Source organism: Apium graveolens, chromosome 6 (genome assembly GCF_009905375.1).
Source record: "Apium graveolens cultivar Ventura chromosome 6, ASM990537v1, whole genome shotgun sequence".
NCBI classification, from domain to species: Eukaryota; Viridiplantae; Streptophyta; class Magnoliopsida; order Apiales; family Apiaceae; genus Apium; species Apium graveolens.
Window position 1 is genome coordinate 52,951,849 of NC_133652.1, and position 24,707 is coordinate 52,976,555.

Below are 24,707 nucleotides of genomic sequence, written 5' to 3' on the forward strand. Positions count from 1 at the left end.
ATGTTGACAAACATGGCACGTAGCTGTGGAGGCATGGATGTATGCGCATTTTCAGCTATAGCTTCGTGCCATTGCTGGTCATTTTGGAGGATACCTAACGCGACACAAGCTTCGTGAAAAGAGTTATGAACATGGTCGTTGACTGTCTTCAAATCATCAAAAGATATAGTACTTTTAATCCTGAGCAAGAGCATGCAGAGATATAATAGTTCACCGTTGGATGAATGTACTTTAGAAAGCCTACCAATGACATCACATTTTTTCCTCTATTTCCAGATACCCGGTTGTGGATGTCATGTAAACTTGCTTGGGAATTCTGAATAGGTGAAATTATTGGCCTCTGCATATATTTTATTCGCATCAAATCATGCTTCTAATTTGCTTTCCTTTGTTTCAAGATTGTCATAAACTTCCTGTAGATTTTGTGAGTCCTTAAACGACACATGTTTATCATTTGGTAGATTTATTGGCAATCGTTCAACAGGAGGCCAACGGGAATGGATACATGATGCTTCAGATGCATAAGCATATCTCCCATCCAAGTATTGTTTGACTTCATCAAGCAGACGTTTCTCAGGAGTGATTGGTGTTGTGCACCCATTTTTATTGTTTGTTTTTTTCCTCAGACACATGGTGGCGGTATCATGTCCTTTTAAACAATACTTGAACAGATATTTCAATGATCTTGAGCTGTTACAAATCTCTAAATTTGTGTGAAATTAAAATCTTATTAGAAGATCTCGATTGTATGGGACAACATACCGATTATCCAGGTCAATTCCCTTTTTCTTTACGGTAATTCCAGTTATCCTCCTCTTATAAATGGGAAAGCCACAATCATCAAAGAATGTGTGAGAAGTATACTTGTTACAAAGGAAAAATTAACTATTTCAAATTCATTATTATAAATTAAGAGGATTGTTTTCCTAAAAGGTGATTGAGAATGGTGTTTTCTCCCTCATGTCTATGTAAATTAAAGTTTATGTAAAAGATAAATAATTGCCTTTTAGGAAAATGTTTAGTACAACGTCACTTAACCATACATGGAGAATTAACACAGTCAGTGCTACATGGTCTGTGGATCATGTAATTCTTTATAGCTTCATAACCCACTGGATCAATACTTGGGTCAGGATTTTTTGCAGAAACCATTCTATCTATTTGTTATGTTGTCTTGGGACGATCGTTTGGATGCAACCATATTAGCATATAAGCATGTGGCAATCCATGCTTTTGAAACTCTATGACTTGCATTACTGTAAAATGACAGTTAAATAAAATAATTATATCAAGCCTGACAGATTTGTCCTGGTAAATATAACTTCAAATTTTTTAGTGGCAGAAAATGTGAAAAATTAAATACCTCCAATAAAACGTCCAAAGCAGTTCTTATTTATGATTTGATCAAGCAGCTGGTCAACTTTCATTTTAAATACCCTTACAACGACGTCGGGAGCGTCAACAACATCAATACCAGGTAGAAACTTTAACATTCGCCGTATTTCGGGCCATTTTGTATTAGTGGTCATCGTAAGGAACAATGATGGGTGTCCAAGTGTTCGACAAATTGCCAAATCATCCTTGAAATAATGATTCATGTACCATTTACTGCCTGTGAAGGATGCTGGTAAAATTGTTGATTTGCCGACATTTTCAGGATTGGTATCACCCTGTTTAAGTGCATCTCGTATATTGTGGTACATATTCGAACGAATCGTAGTCTGGTGACCTCTGATCCAATCATGTCTATATTGCTCAATCGCAGTAAATACGTCAACAACATATTGCTGTCATAAACGACCTCCGATATGTGGAGTCAAACCTGAATATGCATGAGTGAATAAATGAGAATATTAAAATTTGAGATAATACTAATAGATATGTAATAAAATATAGTATTTGATATTGAATATACCTTCTACAGGCCGTATCATGAGTTTATAATTGTCATATTCTCTCATGGTGATGAATTCTCTCTCCCCCTTTTCATCTGGATCTTCATTTTCGGTATTCTGAGTCTGTTTAGGCTTTTTTTGATTTGGTCTGTTTAAAGGGATTTGACGGTAATATCCAATATCTCCATGAGGAAAAAGAATAGGATACTGAAGCTGCATAAATCGTGGATCAGTTTCAAAAATCCTCTCCAATCCATTGGTTCTTGAATGGATTATTGTATCCCTGCATCCTTTTACATAGTCGTCAGTGACGATCAACCCGACAACTTCATTTCATGGGCCAATATGTTTAGGTCGACCAGTTGCGGAAGAAGAAGATATTAGAACCAATCAAAATTCATCAATTGCATTCTGGCTGATCCTTTCACGTGTCATACGAAAACCTTTGACCAAACGATTATGTTTATCCAACATTTCTAACAACGACTGAACAGTATCTTCATATACGGCATCGCGTCCTCCCTTAACGGCGTTTATTCTTCTATGTACTTCATCTTCAGTGTCATATATGTAGAGTGGGACAAAGCTTCCTATACTGTGGTAATTTACACCTTTGACCTTAAAACAGTAAGGGGCACCGCCCCGATTGATACTATGATCAATTTATCCTCCATTGGAAGACATGGCAAACATACAGTTGTACATTCTAATATTTTCCTTGAAATGCCTAAAACGGGAACCACCACTAAGGAGTGTAGCGAGAGGTTCGTGAGGTTGCTTTTCTTTCTCAAGAATTATCTGACCATTTTTACAACAAAGAGAGAAAGTTAGAGGTGTTCTGGGTACAGATTTATTGTTCTGTTCATGATTCCACATGATCGCCTGACACTTTGAACAAATTTTATCAGGATCACCGACATCCAGGTACTCACTCCACTTAGTAATAGTATCGTCAATTTCATTTACATCAACATCGTCACAATCACCTAAAAAATTGAAAAAACATGTTGATTGTGGAACATCAAGGAAATTAAGTAGTGATTGAAATTTAAATTCATACCACTAGATATACAATCGCTGTCGTTACTGTCAAAATCTTCAATATTGTTAAAGTCTCCTAATAAGTTTTTAGAACCTGAACTTTCTCCTCGCTCATAAGTACTTTTTACGGAAGATGTATCAAATGTTGAAGAACCTGGACAAATTTTGCCACATATTTTTTTGGATATATGTTCGACAGCGATATCACCGCTGGAATTGAAAGATACTTGTGGTCGTTTAACTATCCTGGATGTGGGCAGTGTAAAAGTGACATTATTTTTGGCACTTTGATATGTTTTTGGAGATGCCATATTTCGTTGTTGACCTGCTGCAACAACAACAGTGCAAATAAGTTCAACTCTTAATCTCTTTATTTGCATAGATAGTATTAGAGTGTAATTTACACATTTAATTATGAAACGCACCTTCAAATCCTACGGGCCGTAATTTAGGAACGCATGGAGTATTAGGAGTTGTGCATGTTTGTCCACATATGTGGACACCTACATAACATATCCAAAAATTATTAAATTATGCGATGCATTTAGCTTAGTTTATGTTTGCGGAAATATAGCATTAAGACCACCCTGGATATATCGTGTTCAATTAAGATAATTTGCAGATATTGACCTGATGTTTGAGAACAGTATGAACGTGACACATTTCTAGCAGGCGTGTATGGTAAATTAACAAATAATTCTCTGGCACGCTAAGTCTTTTCGCACACCTTATCTTTTCTTTTACCTGGAAAAAAAATGACAGTGACATCCAATATCATATAATTTTCAAATTTAAGGTTTTTTCAACAATTAGTTTACTAAGTTGTGCATGATGTTTGAAAAGCATCCGAAGGTGACGTGTTTCCTACAGGCGTGTGCACGATGCTTTCGCTTAAAAATGGATCATCCGTCAGTGTACTAAGGAATACTTTTTGTTCCCTAGAACTGTAGTTCTTTCGACGCACCCTCATTTGGGTTTTTTGATCTGCAATTTCCAATCAAGACATTTATATTAGCAAACAAAAATCTTTAGCCTAACTGACAAAAGTAATTATATTTATCATGCTGTTTAAGGTTCGGTATTGCTTTTGGAAAAGTATTGAGGTCACATCTGTCGCTAGCCAGTTTTTCAAAACTTTCTTGGAAATTAGTGTTAACCTGAACGTCATGGAGACTTGACATTAACATCTGTCATGTGGCTAAATTCTCCTTATCACCGGAGTGGTAATTACTGACAACCGGATCTGCATGATCAACACGCATTGTTAAGTTTCACTATGCAAAATCTGTAAACTAAAAATTGGAAATTTACCAGGTGTTGTATCGTCAAGATTGCGCCAAGACTGTTTGCTTAAATTTTCCAAACACATTGACAAATCTCCATAGATTGGTTTATTATATATTTGAACAAAAATATCTTGTAGCTTTGTGTTTTTAAGATCCTTATTTTCAATTCCATTGAATGCTGAACATGATATTGAATAAACACAACATTATTATTACAGTAAGAAGAAAACACAAACATGACAAAGTGGGCTAACCTGCAGCAAATAAATTCTGACTACATTCAAGATTTGTTGATTGAGGTGCCAGAGGAGACCGGCTAACAGAATTACTTGCATCCATGTAAGGGGAATACAAAGTAAACATAAAATATCAGGCATAATAACATACATGATTGTTCTGCAATTCAAGTTACCATTAATTGTTTGTAGAGGATTACGACTAAGATATTCTGCATTCTTCGTCCTCAAAGACCGCTTCAATGGTGAAGGTTTGGTACCTGTAACAATCAAAAAGAAACGATGTTAACTATACTCAAATTGTTCGACTGTTCAGAAGCAGATTTTTATCTGAACCGCAGTAGACGCCAGACATTGGCTATGCTAAGAACTTGATCGCCTGAGAGAGGAATTATTTGACAGAATTTGTGGATTCTGATTCTCCTTGCTACTATTTGCTACTGACAATGTATTTCCACGCACATTTATGGGATCAGATCCGGGTTTAACTAAAGAAAGAATAAAGAGAAACTTATTAACGTCTACAACATAACTTGTAAATTCAAACTACATCTGTCAAATGGATTATGATCCAAAAATCATGTCCGTAAGAATAGAATGGACATTCCTGTCACGGACGCGACGTTTTTTATCTGATTGGACAAAACCAAAAAATCAGTAACAACTACAAAACAGAAAGCGTAACCATGCCACATGCTCATCAAAATTCATACCTTGATTACCTGAGGTATGCGAGGTATTCAAAATTGTTTCAATATTACGACCACGAACACGTTTGGATCCTACCATATAACATAATCGGAAGAATGTAATGTCCGGTTTATCGCATGAAAAAGTCACAGATAATAAGCAAACAGATTATGAGTCAACATTGGTTAGAAGCAATACCTTGAGATTCCATGTTTCTGTTATCATTTCCGTACCAAGATATGATTATCAGATGCAATGGTCATCCATTGTAGAGAGAGAGATTGTAGAGAAGACTGAAAGAGTGATGTAACGGGATGGAGCAAATCATGCATGATTTGATTTTTTTAAAATTATTTTCCATAGATAGATTGATTTTGAAATTCAAAAGTAGCCAAATATTAATTAAGATGGGTCAATTGAAGTTAATTAGATAGTACATGGATATAGCAAATTATATAGGATTTGGGTTATGGATAAAAAAATTTACCCATGGGTAAATGTAGGAGTAGTCATTAAGATATATAGATTCACCGATAGTGATTATTTCATATACATATGTATCATATAGTTATCATTACACCTGCATATCCTTTTATAGAAAATAGTAAAATTGATTTCTACTTCGATTTTTTTAATTTTTTATTAAAGTTGTTGCAACTTTTAACATTTTCGAACATATTCCCAAATTAATCGTAAGAATACAACTAAGTGTTAAATTTGTAATACATATACAATACATATAGTTTAAATTTTATTTTTATTAAGTTTTTAGTGAGTTTGTATACATATACTATAAATTAAATATAATTTTTTTATATAAAAGTTACATATTATTACAAGTATAAGGCATAAATTAGTATTATAGTGGATGTAAAAAAAATAAGATATTCAATTGGAGTCAAATATAAAATACAATTTCACCTCACCCAATTTACTCTAAATGAACATATGAAAGAAAATTAAATTGTGTTCAACTAAATAAAAGGTGATTTAACCTTGATAGTCAATGTAATCAAAGTTGATTTTTTTTTAATTCTAAATAATCATAACATTTTTAATAATGACGTGACATTTTTCTTTATACCCAAATTATTGAAAAAATTTGAAGCCCATGCAAGCGAGTGTGGGCAAAAATTACTAATATAAAAAAAGTTGCAATCCAATCTTAAATCTTTTAACTAAATTTTTAAGGCGGCCATTTTAAATTTTAGTATGGGATATGCTCCCTTGCAAAAACCAACAAATTATAATGGGATTTATAATTCTAAGTACTCCCGTCTTCGCATTTAATCACTCTAGAAATATGTTTCCTTTCTTATTTTCCCCAGATTTCAAAATTTGAATAAAATCAAATCCCGCAATTGATGACACACACCCCTCCACTACCCCCTCTATTTATGCTCAAAGCAAGAAAACCATTTCATCAAATACGCTAATGATCTAAAACAAAAACTTGCAGCCCTTCAAACAAAACACCTACCAACTGTTTGTGAAAATGCCTCGCCGAAAAAAGCCCTCTAAACCCAAAACAATTAAAAAGTGGGTGAAGAAAACAAACTGGCTCGATCTTCCTGATGATGTAACAGCAAACATACTCCAGAGGTTGGGTCCAGTTGAGATTCTTGGGAGTGCCCAGAAGGTCTGCACTGCGTGGTGTAGAATCTGCAAAGACCCCGCTATGTGGAGAGTTATTGATATGCAAAATCATGGGGATTTTAGTGATATGCCTTATGATCTTGAGATTATGTGTAGGCATGCTATTGATAGGAGCCAAGGCCAGCTTGTCGAAATCAATATCGAGTATTTTGGCACTGATGAGTTGATGGAATACCTTGCTCAAGCTGGAAGGTATTGCGCTTCAGTTGTTTAAATAATATCGGTGTTTGTTACATATATGTTTGTGTATCTGTTGGTATTATTGTAATTGCTGTTATTTCTTTTTGAATATATGTGTTTAGCATTTTGACAATGTGATCCGAGCCTTTCTTGATTGTGTCATCTTGATTGCATGATAGAATATAATCTTAGTGAGTGAAGTGATAATTGTTTTTTGCTAAATATTATATAGTCACTAGTGATGATTAAGGTTAGAGATTCAAAGTTTTGTAATGTTATTAGGACTGTGGAAATACCGTATCATTTACTTCTTCTTTTGGGTTGTTTTGAAATGATGTATTTTCAATTCTGACTTAAACAATCTCAAAATTTATTTTTTATATAAAGTTGAGAATAGATACCTGGTACTGTGTCTGTCCCAAATTTGTAGTCCCTTTAAATTTTAGCACACAATTTTAGATGGATTAAAAATATAGGTCCAGGATTTATTTTTTGTTTTTCTCTATATACAAATTTAGAATTTTATTTTGTTAAAGAAAATTAAAAATAATAATTTGTGGACATACTTTTCTATGCGCATTAAAATACGTGCAAAGATTCAAAAGTACAACCAATTTGGGATGGAGGGAGTAGTTGATCAGGGATTGTAAATACATTCACCTTGTTTTGACTTTTGGCTTGTTTTTCATCGTTTGCTCATGTAATCTAAATAATTTCATATATGGCAAGAGATATTTTGAAGGATGATGGATTGATTTTAACTGCAGCAAGGCAGTTTTTATGTGGTAGTTTAGTGTAACAACCAAGAATCCCAGCAACTAGAGAATGCAGAGAACATTATTTGGACAACCTTTCGAGTGAATTACTATATTATAGGAAAATAGTTATATACTTGAGTCTTGACTGAATTATAATGCTCTATGATGCCCTTTCTGTTTTTCACATGAGATCATATTTTATTCCACCGAAGTTCAAATTTCATGAAATAAATTTACAAGGAAAACTCATAGTATGTAAAAGTCATAATTGGCTTGTAACTAAATTCAACATGATGTGGTTGTTGTAAGATTTAAAGCATCAACTTCAGGAAAGACGCGGTGTGTTCTCAGGGATTAATATTTAGTATATTTTGATGTGAATACCGCTCTGTTTTTGTATAAAGAGGAACCATATGATATGCCACGTTTCGTTGTTTATATAACTCTGTGGACTGTTTTTTGTAGTCATTTTGTAGTCATTTACGAAGGAATATCTATTCCAATACTCACCAAAGGTTTACTATTAATAATCCCCAATATATGTACTAGTAAGTGACGTCTTTTAGTCAAATGGGTAATTGCAGATATTCTGTTTAAGATGAATATTCTTAAGGGGTAGCGTAAGCGTTTAATTTGACAAAGGATACACTTTATCCAATATTCTTTGTGCTAGATAGTTTTAGGTTTTCTTTATCCAATATGTACAGATGTGTGATATCTATGATTTGTATCTCACCATCTCCCATATTATAATAATAACTCTTCTTAGTATTGTCGGGTCTTGTGTTATGTTGGTAACAGATCAAGTCAGCTCAAGCGTCTTCAGATTTCATGTTGCTATGGTATGATACATGAATCTTGGACTGAATTCTTAAAAAAGGCTCCTTTATTGGAGGAAATTGAACTGACCATTGCCGGTATTTCGGAAGAGGCTGTTTCAGTTGCTGGTCGATATTGTCCAATGCTTAAGATATTCAAATATAATGTCAGAGCTTATATGCATGATGGGAGATCCTTTAGCCAGGAAATTGCGGATGATGCAGATGCCTTTGTTATGGACATTGCGAAAGGCATGCCTAAACTACGCCACCTGGAACTCATTGGCAATTCAATGACGAATAAGGGTTTACAGGCTATTCTAGATGGCTGTCTTCAACTCGAGACCCTTGATCTACGTCGATGCTTCTACATCAATCTTGATGGGAGTTTTGGAAAGCTGTGTATGGAGCGAATCAAAAACTTGAAGCTTCCTCATGACTCGCTTAAAGGCCAGAAATTTGCACTTGACTATAGCGAGGATTATCATGCTATGTGTGGTGACCATGTTGCCATGTACGATGCCATGTATGATGAAGATGAAGACTATGAAGGGCTGTCTGATTATGATATATATTGTGGTCCTTACTATAATCCTTTTAAGGATGACTCAGATCCAGGTGAATTCTCTGCTTTGGAAGAAGTTTTAGCTGTAATGCATGCAATGCATATTGGGAACTCTTCCGATTCGGACTAGGAAACTACGGACTTGTTTGTTTTTTGCTGTCAATCTGTCATGCTTAAACTCCAGGTGGGAAGTCTTGTAATTCCGAAGTGATGTTTATTTTAAGCTACCATGCTTAAACTCTCCCTTGTACTGATGTTCCTTAGCTAGTTTTTGGTTTAAAGTCATGAATCCTATTTGGCAATGTCTGTTATCAAATTTGGAACATATTATCTCATTGATATATGAGAGCATGGATTTGAATATTACTATGCATGTTTTTGGCCTAAATATTTTAATTAATAATATTAAACTACATGCCCAACATGCTCCTAGCAAAGCTCCCTGCCTTGTCCTATTTTGTGCAGATATATCTCATAAATCGTTATTTTCTATAGATTAGGGTGCTAACTTATCACTGCCAAGGCTTTCCAGGAGCTGTACAAGTGATTGATTGTAGAGCTGCATTGATCCCACATTATGCAAGAAGAAAACGGAAATCAAGCTTGAAAGAGCCTTAATCGAGAGTTCTTATAATCGAAATTAGTTCAGATCAAGGTTTGAATGGGACTCCCAGCGTACATCCGGTATTTGGTATTGGTTATCGCTTGGCTTTTTAAATAACTTTTCTCAATTTCTGAAAAATAGAAAATATTCAGAAAATACATATGGTTTTTGGACCTGTTTTGTAAAATTAAGTATTTTCAGATAACAAAAAACAGGAAATATGAAAATTTTAATTTTTTTGCAAATTCTGAAATTATTTTCTGAATATAAAACTTTCTCGATATAATTCTTGAATCAGCAACGATTTGATAAAAAATGAAAAGGCAACGTTAGTTCAAATAACATGAATGCTAACCAAAAATCTGACTCGTACCGATGACATCTTAATTAAAACAACCCAGATAAACAATCGAATATAAAAATAGTTAAATTTTGAAGTTTAAAAATAAACCATAGAAAAACAAATGAGGCCCATAAAAAGGTGTAGTCTGGGCTTAATATTCTTCCCCAGATCTTTCTTCCTCCATGCATGTACTACTACAGTCTACAACTACAACTTTCGTTTAGCTAGTTTTTTTTTTTTTTAATTTTTGTTTAGAAGAAGCATACAAATTCCATAATAAAAAATAATTTCCGAAATTATACACTATGATTATTTATTCCGACCAATATATTGTGTCCTACGATCCATCCTATTCTCAGATCGCTCCTTATTCATACAACACAAATGTTCCATATTCCACGTGTCAATATGCATATCATGAGCAGGGTTTAATTCCTAATTACCTATTCGGTTTTGATCGATCGAATATTGTTCCCTTTATATAACTGTGTTCCATCACATTCTTCTGATTCCCTTCGGTTAGCCAGACAGAAAGCACAGGATTTCGCTGATTATCTCTGTAAAAAATACAGCAAAAGCAATGTAGGCAAGAACACAATTTTTTCGGATCGTCCGATGGTATAATAGAAAACATACTCCAAAGATCAGGCGCCTTTGAGATTTCTGTCAATGCACGGAGGGTCTGCAAGGAGTGGCGTAAAATCTGCCAAGACCCGGCTATGTGGAGAGTTATTAACATGGAAGATCCTGGAAGTAAATTTTGGAAGTACCCTAAACAACTTAAGAAGATGTGTAGGCAGGCAATTGATTGGAGCCAAGGTCAGCTTGTTGATATTAAAATTGAGCGCATTGCCAGTATTGGGTTAATCGAGTACCTCTCTGCAAATAAAAGGTATTTTTTCCCCTGTGTTTTTTCAACTCTGCCTATACTTGCCTGCATTTTAGAATTTTTAAAGTTGTATCAAATTTAATTTTATTAAATCTCTAGAAATTTATATAGCAATTTGGGAGGTAGTGATAGGACGCTCACTTTTGGCTAATGCAACACACCAATGTGCAAAAGGAAAATTAAAGGCTTAATGACCTTTTAAACCTCAAACTTTGAACTAGTATACTCTCAAATTTTGTCCTTCAAGTACTGAAAACGTAACCTTTTACCTTTAGACCAGCCGGTTTTCACCCGATTTTTTTCTCGGTCCAAGGGTAAAAAAGCACATTTTGGATATCCAAAGTGCTGAAAATATACGTTTTTAAACTTCAGGATTTTATGAGTACACTAGTGCAAATTTTGAGGCCGAAAAGGTCATTAAGCCAAAATTAAATTGTAATTTGCTGATAAAATAAATGAACAAGTCAAGATTAGACTTTATTCCTTTTAGGTTATCAGGTAAATCCTTCATTCTGCATTGTTCTGGTGTTATTTTTTCTGGGATATCGTTGTTCTAAATTTCTGATTGTGGGTTTCTTCTGCTAATTATCTGATAAAGGTTTTTTCATCACCACAGCAACATGCAAGTGTTTATGTTGCAATATCACTAAATGATAACATCTTCTACCAACTAGAAAATCAGAGAACATTAATGTTATGAAATCCTCACCCATGTATGAAATACTCAATGTTGTAAGAATGATTGTTTAATAATAACTATGAAAGCTTAGGATATTATAATCATGGCTTGCTACCGGAAATAAGCTGCAATCATGGTTTGGCCAAACTTAAATATTTTTTTTGTTCTTTGAGATGAACCTGGGGATACTGTTTTTTAAGTGTTTTGTACTACAAGGAAGTATTCAACGAACATAATAATTCAGATGATCCCGTAGACAATTCTTGAGGTTCGGTAGACCAACTAATTCCCGGTGACATGAACTATAGATACAATGATGAACTCATCTTTAAGAGTATCTCAGGCAATTAAAGTTAGATGACTAGTCATACTCATAGGAATAGCCCGAGGGTTTCAGTATAATGGCAACGTGTTATTTCCTTCTCCAGCCTTTTTTGGGTAATGGCCTGAGGTTGTTCTGTTCCTATTGAGGGTGATACCTTAATATTTTTTAAGTTCTGAAAACTTCAAACCCCTTTTCTGTATTTTGATTCCCATTTTTTTGTTCAAGAAAAATTAACCTTACTAATATTAGCATGATTTTGTTATACTTGTAACAGATGCAATTCAGCTCAGACGTCTTCAAATTTCAAAGAGCACTATCAGCAAAGACTGAGTCTTGGAGTGTTATATTCCAGAAGTCTCCTTCATTGGAGGAAATTTCTCTTATCTCTACTTTCATTAAAAAAAGTAACCGTGAAAAATGCCGGCCAATATTGTCTTCAACTTAAGTCATTCAAATACCATGAACCAATTTATCATTTAACACGTGCCTATCATCCATCAAAATCCACGCATGATGAAGAAGACTTTGTCCTAACTGTTACAAAAGCCATGCCTCAACTACGCCACCTAGAACTCGTTGGCATTGAGATGACAAATATGGGTTTACATGCCATTTTAGATGGTTCTCCTCACCTTGTGTCTCTTGATCTACGTCGATGCTTTTACATCAATCTTGATTCAAGTTGCGGAATGTTATGTAAAGAATGTATCAAGGATTTGAGGCTCCCTGATAAGAAACACCAGATTTTTTTTAACGCATTTATGTTGTGTGGACAGAGAATGATTTTCATAGTGATGAATGTTATGGCGGGACACAGTTAGTAAGATTGTTATCTTTTTTTCTCCTGGACCATCTTGGGTTATTTGTGAGTATTCTCTCAGATAAAAATTTACACAGATTCTATGTTGTTGGGAATAAAATAAAAAAACTAATATTGTGGAAACATCTTAAGGTAGTTTTAACATTTGAATTTCAAGCATTGAAAATTTACTTAAATTTTCGTAGCATGTTTCTGAATGGCCGTGATTTTCTTTTCAAATCACGTCACGGTGATAAATTCGAATGTTGCGCACCAGCAAAGAAAATCTTTGCACGGACACGCGTACAAGTAGGCACAGATTAAACAGAGTATGAATCATATTTATAACTTTCACAGGTTGAATTATTGGAAATGAATGCCCCCTGCTTGATGAAGCTATCTGATTCCTGCGTTGGCTCAGGTAGCTTACTTCCACCACCCAACATTGCATTTGCAACTATATATGGCATGTTTGGCCGTTCCTTAGGAAATGATTGCACACAGTAAACCGATGCAAGTAACAGGCAACACTTCACAATAAAAGTACTAACATAAAATGCTACTTACATGGCCAAGAAGGTTAAGCTTTTTTCTGAATGATAAAATCCTCGGATTTTCTTGCTCACTAATTCCAGAATTACTGCACCAAAGCTATAAGCACCTGATTTGACTGAGAAGAGTCCATCAGTGGCATACTCAGAGGACATGTAACCACCGTAAGAAGCATATATTAGGATCACATGAATATCATGGTTCTAAACAAAGTTTCAAGTTTGTAGTGTTTGATATATATTCTTACAATGATCCAACAACTTTAGCTGTATTCACCGCTCTTTCATTTCCACCAGAAGTACGTCGTCGCCATTCCAAAGTGAAATTCGCAGTCTCATATCACGATCAAGTTCCAGCTTTGAGATCTGTATGCATGATGCTCAATCTTGAATCCTGGTGAAGATAAAGAAGCCCTTCAGGAGTCCCATTGATGAGGATGTTGCGCTTTGGCCAATCAAGTTTCTTAATTAGCATTTTGTCTGCTCAATATATCATCTTAATTATCCCATATTTCCGTGCGGTTTGATTGTTTGTGTTGAACAAATATTAAATCTCTAAAATCTGTACCAAGGTTTTCAGAACAGCCTTACCAAAAATAAAAGAGTCAAGTTAAAAATTTAAATTAAAAGTTACATTACTAGGTAATGTGAGCAGTACCAATGACTTTTGACTTTTGACTTTTGACAATTTCTAATTAAAAGAACCTAAATAATTGAATATAAAATAGGTTAAATTTCAAATTATAAAACCAATAGAAACCCAAATGAGGCCCATAAAGATGTGCTGTAGCCATATACTTTTAACTCTCGTCTAGCTCTGGCTAGGGTTTTTTTCTGAAGAAGCCAAACCCTATACAAACCCCATAAAATAATAATAATAATAATAATAATAATAATAATAATAATAATAATAATAATAATAATAATAATAATAATAATAAAACAATGTCCGAAAATATACAGTATTCATCAAGCAATTACCAACGCAAGTACTACGACCAATATCTTATGTCTTATGATCCAACCTATTCTCAAACACCTATCTCGATCACTCCTTATTCATACAACACAGCTTTTCCATATTCTAGTTGTCAGTATGCATATCATGAGCAGGGTTTAATTCCCAATTATTCATTCGGTTTTGATAACTTGAATGTTCCTTTGTACAACTGCGTTCCAGTACATCCTGCTGATGCCCTTCGGTTAGCCAGACAGAGAGCTCAGGATTTCGCTGATTATCTCTGTAAAAAATATGGCACGCGTGAGGTCAAGAACACACATTTGTCGGATCTTCCTGATGATATAATAGAAAACATTCTCCAAAGAATAGGCGCCTTTGAGATTCTTGTGAATGCACAGAGGGTCTGCAAGGCCTGGCGTAAAATCTGCAACAACTTGAGAACATGTGTAGGCAGGCAATTGATCGGAGCCAAGGTCAGCTTGTTCATATCAAAATTGAGCATATTGCCACTGATGAGTTGTTGGACTACCTTGCTGCAAATAAAAGGTATCACACTCTTGATTTTCCAATTCTGTCGATCTGTGGATATCTGTTGGTGGAAATTTGAGTGTTTAAAGTGTTTTTCTGTTGAATATATATGCCATGCATAATGCATTCTGACAATTTGACTTCTTCAACATAGCGTTGCAATTTTTTTAGGTAATTTAAAATATATTAAAATGAAGGACCAGAACATAAAACTGCACAAATCACAGGGGAATAATTACTATGTAACTCAAGTGTGACAATTCTGCTCATCTTTGTTTAGTCTGTTCATTTGTCCAATTCTGTTCTTAGCAAAAATTAAAATAATTCAAAAATCGCCAGAGTTTTAAGGAGCAATCTAGGAGGTTGATTACAGGATGCTAACTTTAGGCTAATGCAACACAACACAACAACATGCAAAAGGAAATTTTATTTACTGATGGTAACTTTGGAGCTGCTAGACTCTAATTAAATGGGGGGCAGAAAGAATATGGGTAAGTAAGTGAATGCAGTTAAAATTAAATTATTAAGTCACGGCTGTGACCTTATTCGTATTAGTTGATTAGGGAAATAAATACTTCATCCTGCATTGTTCTGAATTTCTGAGAGTCTGTTTTTTGCTAAATGTCTGATAGTGGTTTCTTCATCACCACATCAACATGTTTATGTTATAAAATCATGAAATGATCAAATCTTCTACTAACTTGAAATTTCAAAGAACAATGTTATGAAATCCTTACTCAGGTATGAAACCAATATTGTAGGAAAGATTTTATACTTTGATGATACAGAATCACTTTGTAGAGGCTGAAGACATTATTGCGGTTCTTTAAAATTTAGCCCTGCTCATATTAGCACGATTGTGTTGTATTTGTAACAGATCAAGTCAGCTCAGACGTCTTCAAATTTTATGCCACTATTGCTGGAAAGTCAATTCTTGTAGTAACTTATTCCAGAAGTCCCCTTTATTAGAAGAAATTTCCATCACCTTTTCTGTTGACAGAAAAAAAATTGTGTCAAATGCCGGCCAATATTGTCTTAGACTTGAGTCATTCAAATACCATCAAACAAATTGTCGGACTGATTTTAATGGTCCATCTGGAATCACCCGTGATGAAGATGACTTCGTCATAGCTATTACAAAAGCCATGCCTCAACTACGCCACCTAGAACTCGTTGGCTGTGAGATGACAAATACGGGTTTACAGGCCATTTTAGATGGTTGTCCTCACCTTGTGTCCCTTGATCTACGTCGATGCTTCAACATCAATCTTAATTCAAGCTGTGGAATGTTATGTAAAGAACGTATTAAAGTTTTGAGGCTCCCCTATGACCGATAAGGAAGACCTTAGTTTTTCAAACACATTCACGTGTTGTGAGGACGGGTAAATTTTAAATAGAATAAGGAATGTTTAGACTAGATGTAATCTCTAAAAGTGTGATCTTTTACTTTTCTGTCTTATCTCGGTTTAAATTTACAAGAATTAATATTGATGGAAAATTAAATAAAAAAATTAATAACAGGGGACCATCTTAAGCTAGTTTTCAGTTTTGAGGTTTGAGATCCTCTAAAATTTACATTTTATCAGAAAAGATAAATGCTTGATTAGCCAAAAATAAAAGGAAATACCAGCATAAAATGTTACTTACATGGCCAGGAAGGTTAAGGTTGTTTCTGAATGATAAAATCCTCGATTTTTTTTCCCGCTCACTAATTCCAGAATTACTACGCCAAAGCTATAGGCATCTGATTTGACGGAGAATAGTCCATCAATGGCATACTCAGGAGTCAGGAGACATGTAACCACTGTACAAAGCACTATAAAAATCGCATGACAAACAAGGTTTTTAGAGAAAGATTCAGGTTCCAACAACTTTAGCTGTATTCACTGCACTTTCGTTTCCTCCAAATCCTTGCCAATCCAAAGCCTGAAATTCTCGGGCTCATATCATATTCAAGTAGAATATTTCCAGTTTTGAGATCTCTATGTATATATGATATCAATCTTTAATCCTGGTGAAGATATAGGAGCCCTTTAGCAGTCCCGTTGATGATGTTGTTGCGCTTTGGCCAATCAGCCTCTTGCTTAGCACTTTGTCTGCTCAATACATTATCTTTAATTATTCCATACTGCTGTGAGGTTTGATTGTCTGGTTGAACAACTATATTAAACTCCAAAATTTGTACTAAGGTTTTCAGAACAGCCTTACCGAAAATAAAGGAGTATAAACATTTGTTTGGCATGTATTCATAAATCAGCAACATTTCTCCGTCCTCAATGCAGCATCCAAGAAGCCTCACAAGATTACGATGCTGAAGCTTAGCAATGCATGAAACTTCGTTCTTGAACAATATGAGCAAGGGCGTAAGAATTGGTGGGTCAAGAAATATTGCTGGGTTTTAAGTACATTATAAGATTTAGCATGTATAGATGTTTATGGATATGACCTACCTTGTAGACTGACCTGAAACCTCCTTCTCCAAGCTTATTGTTCTGGGAGAAATTACCAGTAGCATTAGAAATCATTTTAAATCAAATAGCGGTAACTCCAGGTCTTCCCTTTCTGTTTCGTTTTTGAAATTACCTTTCAGGTTGAAGAGTGATCTTGCTGCTTAATCAGAAATTAAAAAACATATTAAATCTCATTTAAGCTTAGGAACTGCTAGACTTTTCTTATTTCAGAAGCTAAATATATTTTCGAAGTTTCCCAGCAGTGGTAAAACTGGTACTACTACAAGATTAGGTCCAAAGTCTAACGCAATGAAAAGTATGAAATTATTAGTGAAAGTATGAAATCACCCTAAACAACAGGGTGATGAAGGTTCAGATTATATTATATTTCTATCTCTGATTTGGAACAAGCAGCGAAAATCAATAAGGCAATAGAGTGATAATATATTAAAGAAAATTACATTTTCTCCTCTTCCTTCTCTTCTTGGACAGAAGTAAAAAAAATGAGCCTACTAGGAGGACAGCTGCTATCCCTGATACACAAATGATCACTATGACACGGGTACTCAATTTGCTCGGTTTTCCAGAGATGGTATTTTCTTGAACTGCAGTGAAGCAATTAATAATTACAAAGGGCCATAATTTAGACAAACTTTTACAGAAATCAAAGTTTAGAGCTTAATTACCTAATTCTGAGGCTGCAGTTCTTACAAAAAGATCTAGCACATTGACCTTATAATCCAACAGCATTGAACCACAAAAGCCATCCAGTCCCACCTTGTCTGATATCAACATTTGAGTAAGCTGTAAATGAGCAGTTTTTGGTGCACTTGTTCCTACATTTTTGAAACTCCATTGTTCGATTGAACCATGAACTTCGCGTACAGGAAACTTCAGGCCGGGATACTTGACAAACACATCTGAACCATTCTCACAAGCAAATTGAGTTTTCCCAACACAACCATCAGACCAGTTTCCTACTTTCCATCTTTCTCGGCTGATAACCTCTTAGACAAGTGCACGTCTGTTGTCCTACTGCCCGGGCCTGTGTAATGTTACAACTCCCATAAGCACCACAAAGGCATACTGATCACAATCTTCCCATAGTACATTTGGATCAAAACTACCAATATGTCCAATTTTGTGTTCTTTCCATACATTTTTAAGAAATGGATCTTCGATATATTTTTTTTTCCCGAAAGTTGAAGTACTCTTTACTCGACTCGACATCTCAATATCTCATATAACTATTTCAAAATGGGTATATGTTAGACTTATCAATTGCAGGTATTTCATTCAAATTTTCTTTAAAAATTCGTAAAAATATATGTTTTTCTACATAATAGAAAAAAAAATTGAGATAAAAAATGGATATTCTATAATTCATAATTTTTAAAAATTTATATAATATACTTTGGAGGGCGTTTTGACTTCGTTTTAATAGTAGAATCTCAAGCTGAGCATCTAGCTGCAATAATACTGCTACTGGTTTCTATTGATTCATTATTGACATTTGACTGTCCTCGTCCAAAGTATAAACTATGTAAATAACATTTGCTCCAACTCCGTATCGAAAAAAGTAAGGAAAAGCTACAACTCGTTTTCAATGTTTTGTAAACAAATCAATGGTCGACTCTATTGATTTGAGCTGCATTTTTTGTGATTTTTGTCGGTCCACAACATTCTCTCCTTCTTTTGGTTCCTTTGCTCATTCCATCTCGTTCAGTCATTCTCATCATGCCTTATTTGTTATATGTGTTTACACTTTAGTTATTAGCTGAGTCAAAATTGACAATCTCTACCAACTAAGCTGAGTATGATTTACTAATATGTATTTATGCGCGTCGCCTTGTTGCCCGTTGAATATTCCATTAAACTTTTGGCAGGTTCTGATATGCATGCATAGTTGGTGCCTGGTGTTGGTTTCAATTTCATATGTCAAGTGGACAGCTTAGTGTTATGTTTCGTCACTTGTTTCAGCTGTCATACTTGATAATTGTGTGTTTCAGTGGGTTGGTATAGTTTAGCTGTAATGTAAAACAAATATGCAGATTCTCAACCAGGTCACTAAGTTTTTGTATATTGCAATTTGGAGAAAGCGGCTAGCCACCAGCTTTTTGCTTCTGTTTGCCTTCCATTTGGGCGTAATCTTTTCATACGAGTGTTCAAAAAACAAGAATCTTTACTAATAAAGAAAGAGGATACATTTTGACATACAGATTTTAAAAAAACTCATAGAGGACTCCGAAAGTAAATGAACACCAGTAACAAAATCAACTTAAAAGTTCACCCTACCCCTAAATCGGAACTTGAGCTGCCAAATTGTTTACCAGAGTATCATTCAAAGGCATCCTTGGAGCATAATTATGTGCCAGAACATACTGAACATGAGAGCTTACTATCTAGGATCAAGCATTGTAATAGTTAATGCATTGTTTGTTAAACTTGATCCAGTGTTGTGAGATGGAGACTCTGAACCTTGTTGCCCTCTGCTCTCCGTGAAAAAGCCTGGCTGTTTTGGCTGGGGAAGCTCATTTTCACTATCCAACATTGAAACAACATATGTCATGTTCGGTCTGTCTTGTGGATATGGTTGAACACACAATAATCCAATGTGTATAGCTCGCAAAACTTCTGATAAGTTGCATGACCCAAACATTATCTCATCAGCTAGGTCCAAGAACTCGCCATCATTAAAAAGTTTCCATGCCTGTAATTTTTGTTATAATAGTTTCATTAGCAATGGTAAATCACATAATAAAATGAAATTATGTTGGAAATATTAGGTTCCTCGAGCTTACATGACCGAGAAGGTTGAGGTTGTCCTTTGAATTATAGAATTGTCTTATCTTTTTCCCACTTACAATCTCCAAGACCAGCACGCCAAAACTGTACGAATCAGACTTAACTGAAAATAATCCTTCAATAGCATACTCCGGTGCCATGTAACCGCTACAAAAGTTAATTATAGATTCTTATTAGCTTTTATGACATGTCAATTAGTGGAAAGTGTAGAGTATAGTAGATATCTCTTACTATGTTCCAACTACTCGAACTGTGTTTACTGCACTTTCATTGCCTGCAAAACTCCTGGCCAAGCCAAAATCAGAAATTCTGGGACTCATCTCATGATCAAGTAAAATATTGCCAGCTTTGAGATCTCTATGAATGATTCTCAGTCTCGAGTCTTGATGAAGATACAGTAGGCCCTTGGCAATGCCGTTTATAATACTGTAGCGCTTTGGCCAATCCAGTGACACACTTAGCTCTTTGTCTGTCCATTATACCATCATAGTTAATACATGTTTGATATTAAATTAACTGGATAATTTTAAGGGAAAGTAAGGCTGTCAAAAAAAAACAGAATGAAGATTGTTGACCTACAAAGAGCTTCTAAATAACATTCTCTTGAAAATTTTACAATATAAAAAAAGATTTATCAACGACATCAAGATACTGAAGATAAGCTTACCGAAAATGAAGACATCTAAACTCTTGTTGGGCATGTATTCATAGATCAACAACATTTCTCCATCCTCAATGCAACATCCTAGGAGCCTCACAAGATTTCTGTGTTGTAGTTTAGCAATGCATTTCACTTCATTCTTGAACTCGTCTAGTCCTTGTTTTGAAGTCTTTGAGAGCCGCTTCACAGCTATTTCTTGTCCATCATCCAAAGTTCCCTGAAAAGAAGGACAATGTTAAGTTTACACCTGTATTATGATTCATGGGTAGTTAGGCATAAAGAGAGATGTATATCTGTACCTTGTAGACAGGACCAAAACCACCTTCCCCAAGCTTATTGTTCACAGAGAATTTATTGGTAGCTTTAGCAATTAACTCAAAGTCAATCAATGGCAACTCCAGATCTTCTCCCTCGTCTTTTTTTCCTCCATCTTTATCTGGTTTCAGTGTTAATAATCCTGCAAATTCAGTTGAAATATACGGTTAATAACAAAAGATGATATTATACTGTTTTTTATAGATCCAAGTTCTCAAATAATGCATATACATAATACCTTTGCTCTTCAGCTTTCTATTCCTGAATACATATATCAAAATTAGGACTAGCAGTACTAGTACTCCCACTGCTGCAGGAATCACAATGGAAATCATCTTGACTTTCCCCTTTTTATTTAAGCTTCCATTTACCCCTGTCCAATCAAAACAAAATAACCATAACGAAAAGAAAAAGAATAATTTCAAGCTGAAATTCGAGAAACTCAATTGGTCTTACCTAATTGAGAAGAACTTCTAATGTGCAGGGGAAGGCCATTGTCTGGGTAATTTCTCATGTCAATTAGATCACCGAACCATAACATACATCCAGTGCCACCTTGTCTAATATCCACATTTGAGTAAGCTGTACAAGAACAGTTTTTCCTGCACTCAGTCTCACAATCAGCAAGGCTCATGCTTCGATTGAACCATGCGGTCTGTGTATCAGGCAATTTAAGGTTCGGAATCTTCTCGAATCTGTCTTCACTTGAACAAGTCAATTGAGCTGCACGAACACATCCACCAGACCAATCTGAAAGTTTCCATTTTTCAGGAAATTTAGGCACAAATCCTCCTAAACATTCACAAGCGCTTCGTCCTGATTGAGCTCTGGTAATGTCACAACTACCAAATGTTCCACAAAGTCCATATGGGTCACATTCATCAAAAATCACTCTAATGTATTGACTGAATGTCCAATTTTTAGCTTGGTCATACCATGTCAGAAGTCGTATAATTCCATCAGGATTTAACACAAACCTCACAGGCCTAGTATTATTGTTGACATCAAACTTGGCATAAATTTCATTATCGACCACAATAAGCTTTAAGTCAAAATTTAGGTCTGGTGCCTTAAACTGCACACCACTAAATTGAATACCATCCCATGGCCCAAACCTGAAATCTATGGTGGAACCATCAGCGACTTTCATCTGTGGATATCCTTCAAGATACATTCTGAAAGTGTAATTGCCTGGTGAAGGATCATTCATACTTTTCCATGACGTTAGATATCGATCCAGCCCTTTACTTAAATCCCATCCAAGTTTCATGCCTGATAAAATATGATCAGTAGGATGATCAACACTTTGCCAGAGATAGTTTTCAGGGTCACTGTCATTTACATACCTGATCACAAGGTTTGATGACTCCATCAGTTGTGCCATAACAGGATTATTCACCGCAGCTTTTGTTGAATTGGAAAACCAAATTGTGCTGTTTCTTGCATTCACAAGTTCTAAATTTCCACTGGCATCAATTCTTAACACCCCAGAAGTGTCAAGAATTGGAGTGTCTCTGTTTGCAACCCAAACAACAGTCCTGTTTGATACTTTCTTGTACCAAATGCCTAGATATCGATTCTTGGAGCTTCCTGGACTGAAGAATCCCAGCTCAAATTCGCCACCAGACGATACAATGGTGCAATTGCCATCATCTCTGAGTGTTTGCTTGACATTCAAGGTATCAGCTGCAAAAGAGCTGCTTATAGAAATCAAGAAAAAAATCAAAATGGAGCACAAGAAATCATTCATGTCACTGGTTCTAGTTAATCTAGCAAGTATTATTTTCATGTCATGCACACCTTAAACTTTGAACTTATAGGAACAAGATAAATAAGTTCATGTACATAATTTTGTGTGAACATGACATCACTGACAGCTAGGACTATCCATCTCTATAATATTACACAATTTTGTATCTTCTTTGAAACTTCATACGCTGTAAGACCAGTGGGGATAGACTCCACACTGTCGTCTTTTGCCCAACTTGTTGACTTGAAAAACCTGTGTTCTATTAGTTGACACATGATTGTAAATCAAATCTAAATTAATCATTGTAAAATTGGACAAAAAATCACAACCACTGTTATGCAAATGACCAATGGATGCTTCCTTTCTGTTCATAAGAAAGGTGAAGCTCTTGAACAACTCCTTGAAAATTTACGGACTTTATGGCCATTTCACTGTCCTTGATTTGATTAATTTTAACTCAACTTGCTATCTTTTTCCTGTTAAGTCACATTGCAAGATTTTACATAACTTCTGCGTACACATACAAAATTATTTTGAAAATCACTATAATTATACAGATACAGATGTATGCTAATGTTTCTAAATATTTTTTATGTCGTTATGACACCCCAAGTTTAACATTTGCAAACTGCGAATCCTATGTTTATGCAGAGTATATATTGACTATCACCATCTCAATTATTCATCTAATGTTAACTTAAACATATCTTTTTGAATCTATGGGAAAAGCTAACATGCAGATGCTTTCTTTGTATTTTTTTATTATCTGTGGTATTATTGCATAAGTTTATTTATAAAGAGAAGGCACCCGAGTTTAAATTTCGAGGGTACTGAATTTTTAATCACATTAACTTTTGGATCGTCCCTAAAGAACTGCAATGTAGAAGTCCCGGTGAAAGAAGCATAGTAGAAAAACAACTAATCGAGAACAAAAGATGATAAGGCTTAACCATTCAAGACCTTATTTATTTTTACATGTGATATACTATCACTTAATTAAGATATCGATAGCGAAACTTATTTTGGTGGTCCTGATTGTCAACAAGAACTTGTAGTTCTGAAACTCACACAAACTTTATGTCGAATGTCTGTTTAGTGGTAGGCGTATCTGTAGAGCGTTTCACAACCATTATTTTCTGATTTTTTGTTACTTCCAGAAAATATTTATTGGTCGCATCAGAAACACTGCGATCATGACTGAATAACCATCGTTCAGCATTATTTACCTCCATCGCACAAATTATGAACCACAACTTTACCACCCGGAGAGGATTTTGATTTGAGGCAGTTCTTAGTCGACATACTTGGGCGGAAGAGCCCATTGCTGGACTCCTTTATCACTACAGAAACTCACTTGAACACTAATATTGCCAGATGCTTGCAAACACGTACCTTTGTAGCTAAAAACAGGGGTCACTACTGGTTCTGTGCTATTAGTTAAACTCCAACCTTGGCTCGATGAGTATGCTTTTGTTCGAGACTCTGTGTATGCGTTCAAAGCCAATTTGGACTCTTTATTTATAATATTCACATTGTCCTTAATTTCCCACTTGTTACCAGAATACTCGGGCTTGGTGGTGCAATTATGAATCTTCACAGACTGTTCCATTTCAAGACGGTATGCAGTCAAGCACTTTCCTTCAGACCAAATTGTCTTTGTCACATCTTTCATCAGACTCCATAATTGATTGGTGTTGAGTGGACGGACTTTGTTTTTACAAGTGGGAAATTTGTTATGCCTCAGGTAATTAATTGTTTTTTTGAACTATACTTGTAAATGTTTTCTGTCAAAAACTTATCAAACTAAAAGTAACTCAAAACTATATGCTGTTGGCAACACTGAGCTACATGATCTACTTCAAATGGGATTTGATGCTAATAATAATATTGGCCCAACCAGTAATTTTCCGATACTTTAGCCT

At 35.1% G+C, this 24,707-nt stretch overlaps 5 protein-coding genes across 5 annotated transcripts; 2 read left to right on the forward strand and 3 right to left on the reverse strand.

The window, feature by feature from the left end:
• Window positions 1-365: 365 nt before the first annotated feature.
• LOC141665049 (uncharacterized) lies at window positions 366-1,703 on the reverse strand. The gene is made up of 2 exons (XM_074471030.1): window positions 1,364-1,703; window positions 366-649 (listed from the first exon to the last, which is right to left on the reverse strand). The coding sequence occupies exons 1-2, from the start codon at window positions 1,701-1,703 to the stop codon at window positions 366-368; spliced, it is 624 nt and encodes a 207-aa protein (XP_074327131.1).
• A 4,639-nt stretch (window positions 1,704-6,342) lies between these two features.
• On the forward strand, window positions 6,343-9,538 carry LOC141668184 (F-box protein SKIP19-like). Its single transcript, XM_074474915.1, has 2 exons — window positions 6,343-6,996; window positions 8,544-9,538. Exons 1-2 carry the CDS (start codon window positions 6,644-6,646, stop codon window positions 9,253-9,255), a joined length of 1,065 nt encoding a protein of 354 aa, XP_074331016.1. The 5' UTR covers window positions 6,343-6,643; the 3' UTR covers window positions 9,256-9,538.
• Window positions 9,539-10,638: 1,100 nt separating this feature from the next.
• On the forward strand, window positions 10,639-16,263 carry LOC141665050 (putative F-box/LRR-repeat protein 23; the record flags this gene model as incomplete). Its single annotated transcript, XM_074471031.1, has 6 exons — window positions 10,639-10,964; window positions 12,240-12,781; window positions 13,544-13,683; window positions 14,429-14,677; window positions 14,731-14,822; window positions 15,682-16,263. Coding segments are annotated over 6 exons (1,809 nt in total), but the record flags the coding sequence as incomplete, so codon positions are not given.
• Window positions 16,264-19,413: 3,150 nt separating this feature from the next.
• Window positions 19,414-22,837, reverse strand: LOC141667460 (G-type lectin S-receptor-like serine/threonine-protein kinase At4g27290). Its single transcript, XM_074473965.1, has 7 exons — window positions 21,492-22,837; window positions 21,274-21,408; window positions 21,020-21,177; window positions 20,727-20,937; window positions 20,291-20,528; window positions 20,056-20,206; window positions 19,414-19,964 (listed from the first exon to the last, which is right to left on the reverse strand). The coding sequence occupies exons 1-7, from the start codon at window positions 22,822-22,824 to the stop codon at window positions 19,653-19,655; spliced, it is 2,538 nt and encodes an 845-aa protein (XP_074330066.1). The 5' UTR covers window positions 22,825-22,837; the 3' UTR covers window positions 19,414-19,652.
• Window positions 22,838-24,076: 1,239 nt separating this feature from the next.
• On the reverse strand, window positions 24,077-24,457 carry LOC141665051 (abrin-a-like). The gene has a single exon (XM_074471032.1). It carries the CDS (start codon window positions 24,455-24,457, stop codon window positions 24,077-24,079), a length of 381 nt encoding a protein of 126 aa, XP_074327133.1.
• Between the last annotated feature and the right edge of the window lie 250 nt (window positions 24,458-24,707).

What these genes read in the sequence shown, in the direction of transcription:
- LOC141665051 (XM_074471032.1), bottom strand. Translation starts at nt 24,457, where the DNA reads ATGAAAGATGTGACAAAGACAATTTGGTCTGAAGGAAAGTGCTTGACT.
- LOC141665049 (XM_074471030.1), bottom strand. Translation starts at nt 1,703, where the DNA reads ATGTACCACAATATACGAGATGCACTTAAACAGGGTGATACCAATCCT. An exon ending in CTTTGGACGTTTTATTGGAG is followed by an intron (nt 650 to 1,363) that starts GTATTTAATTTT and finishes ATTGTTTAAAAG; the next exon opens with GACATGATACCGCCACCATG.
- LOC141668184 (XM_074474915.1), top strand. Translation starts at nt 6,644, where the DNA reads ATGCCTCGCCGAAAAAAGCCCTCTAAACCCAAAACAATTAAAAAGTGG. An exon ending in TACCTTGCTCAAGCTGGAAG is followed by an intron (nt 6,997 to 8,543) that starts GTATTGCGCTTC and finishes TGTTGGTAACAG; the next exon opens with ATCAAGTCAGCTCAAGCGTC.
- LOC141667460 (XM_074473965.1), bottom strand. Translation starts at nt 22,824, where the DNA reads ATGAAAATAATACTTGCTAGATTAACTAGAACCAGTGACATGAATGAT. An exon ending in TAGAAAGCTGAAGAGCAAAG is followed by an intron (nt 21,178 to 21,273) that starts GTATTATGTATA and finishes CTGAATTTGCAG; the next exon opens with GATTATTAACACTGAAACCA. An exon ending in GTTCGAGTAGTTGGAACATA is followed by an intron (nt 20,207 to 20,290) that starts GTAAGAGATATC and finishes TAACTTTTGTAG; the next exon opens with CGGTTACATGGCACCGGAGT.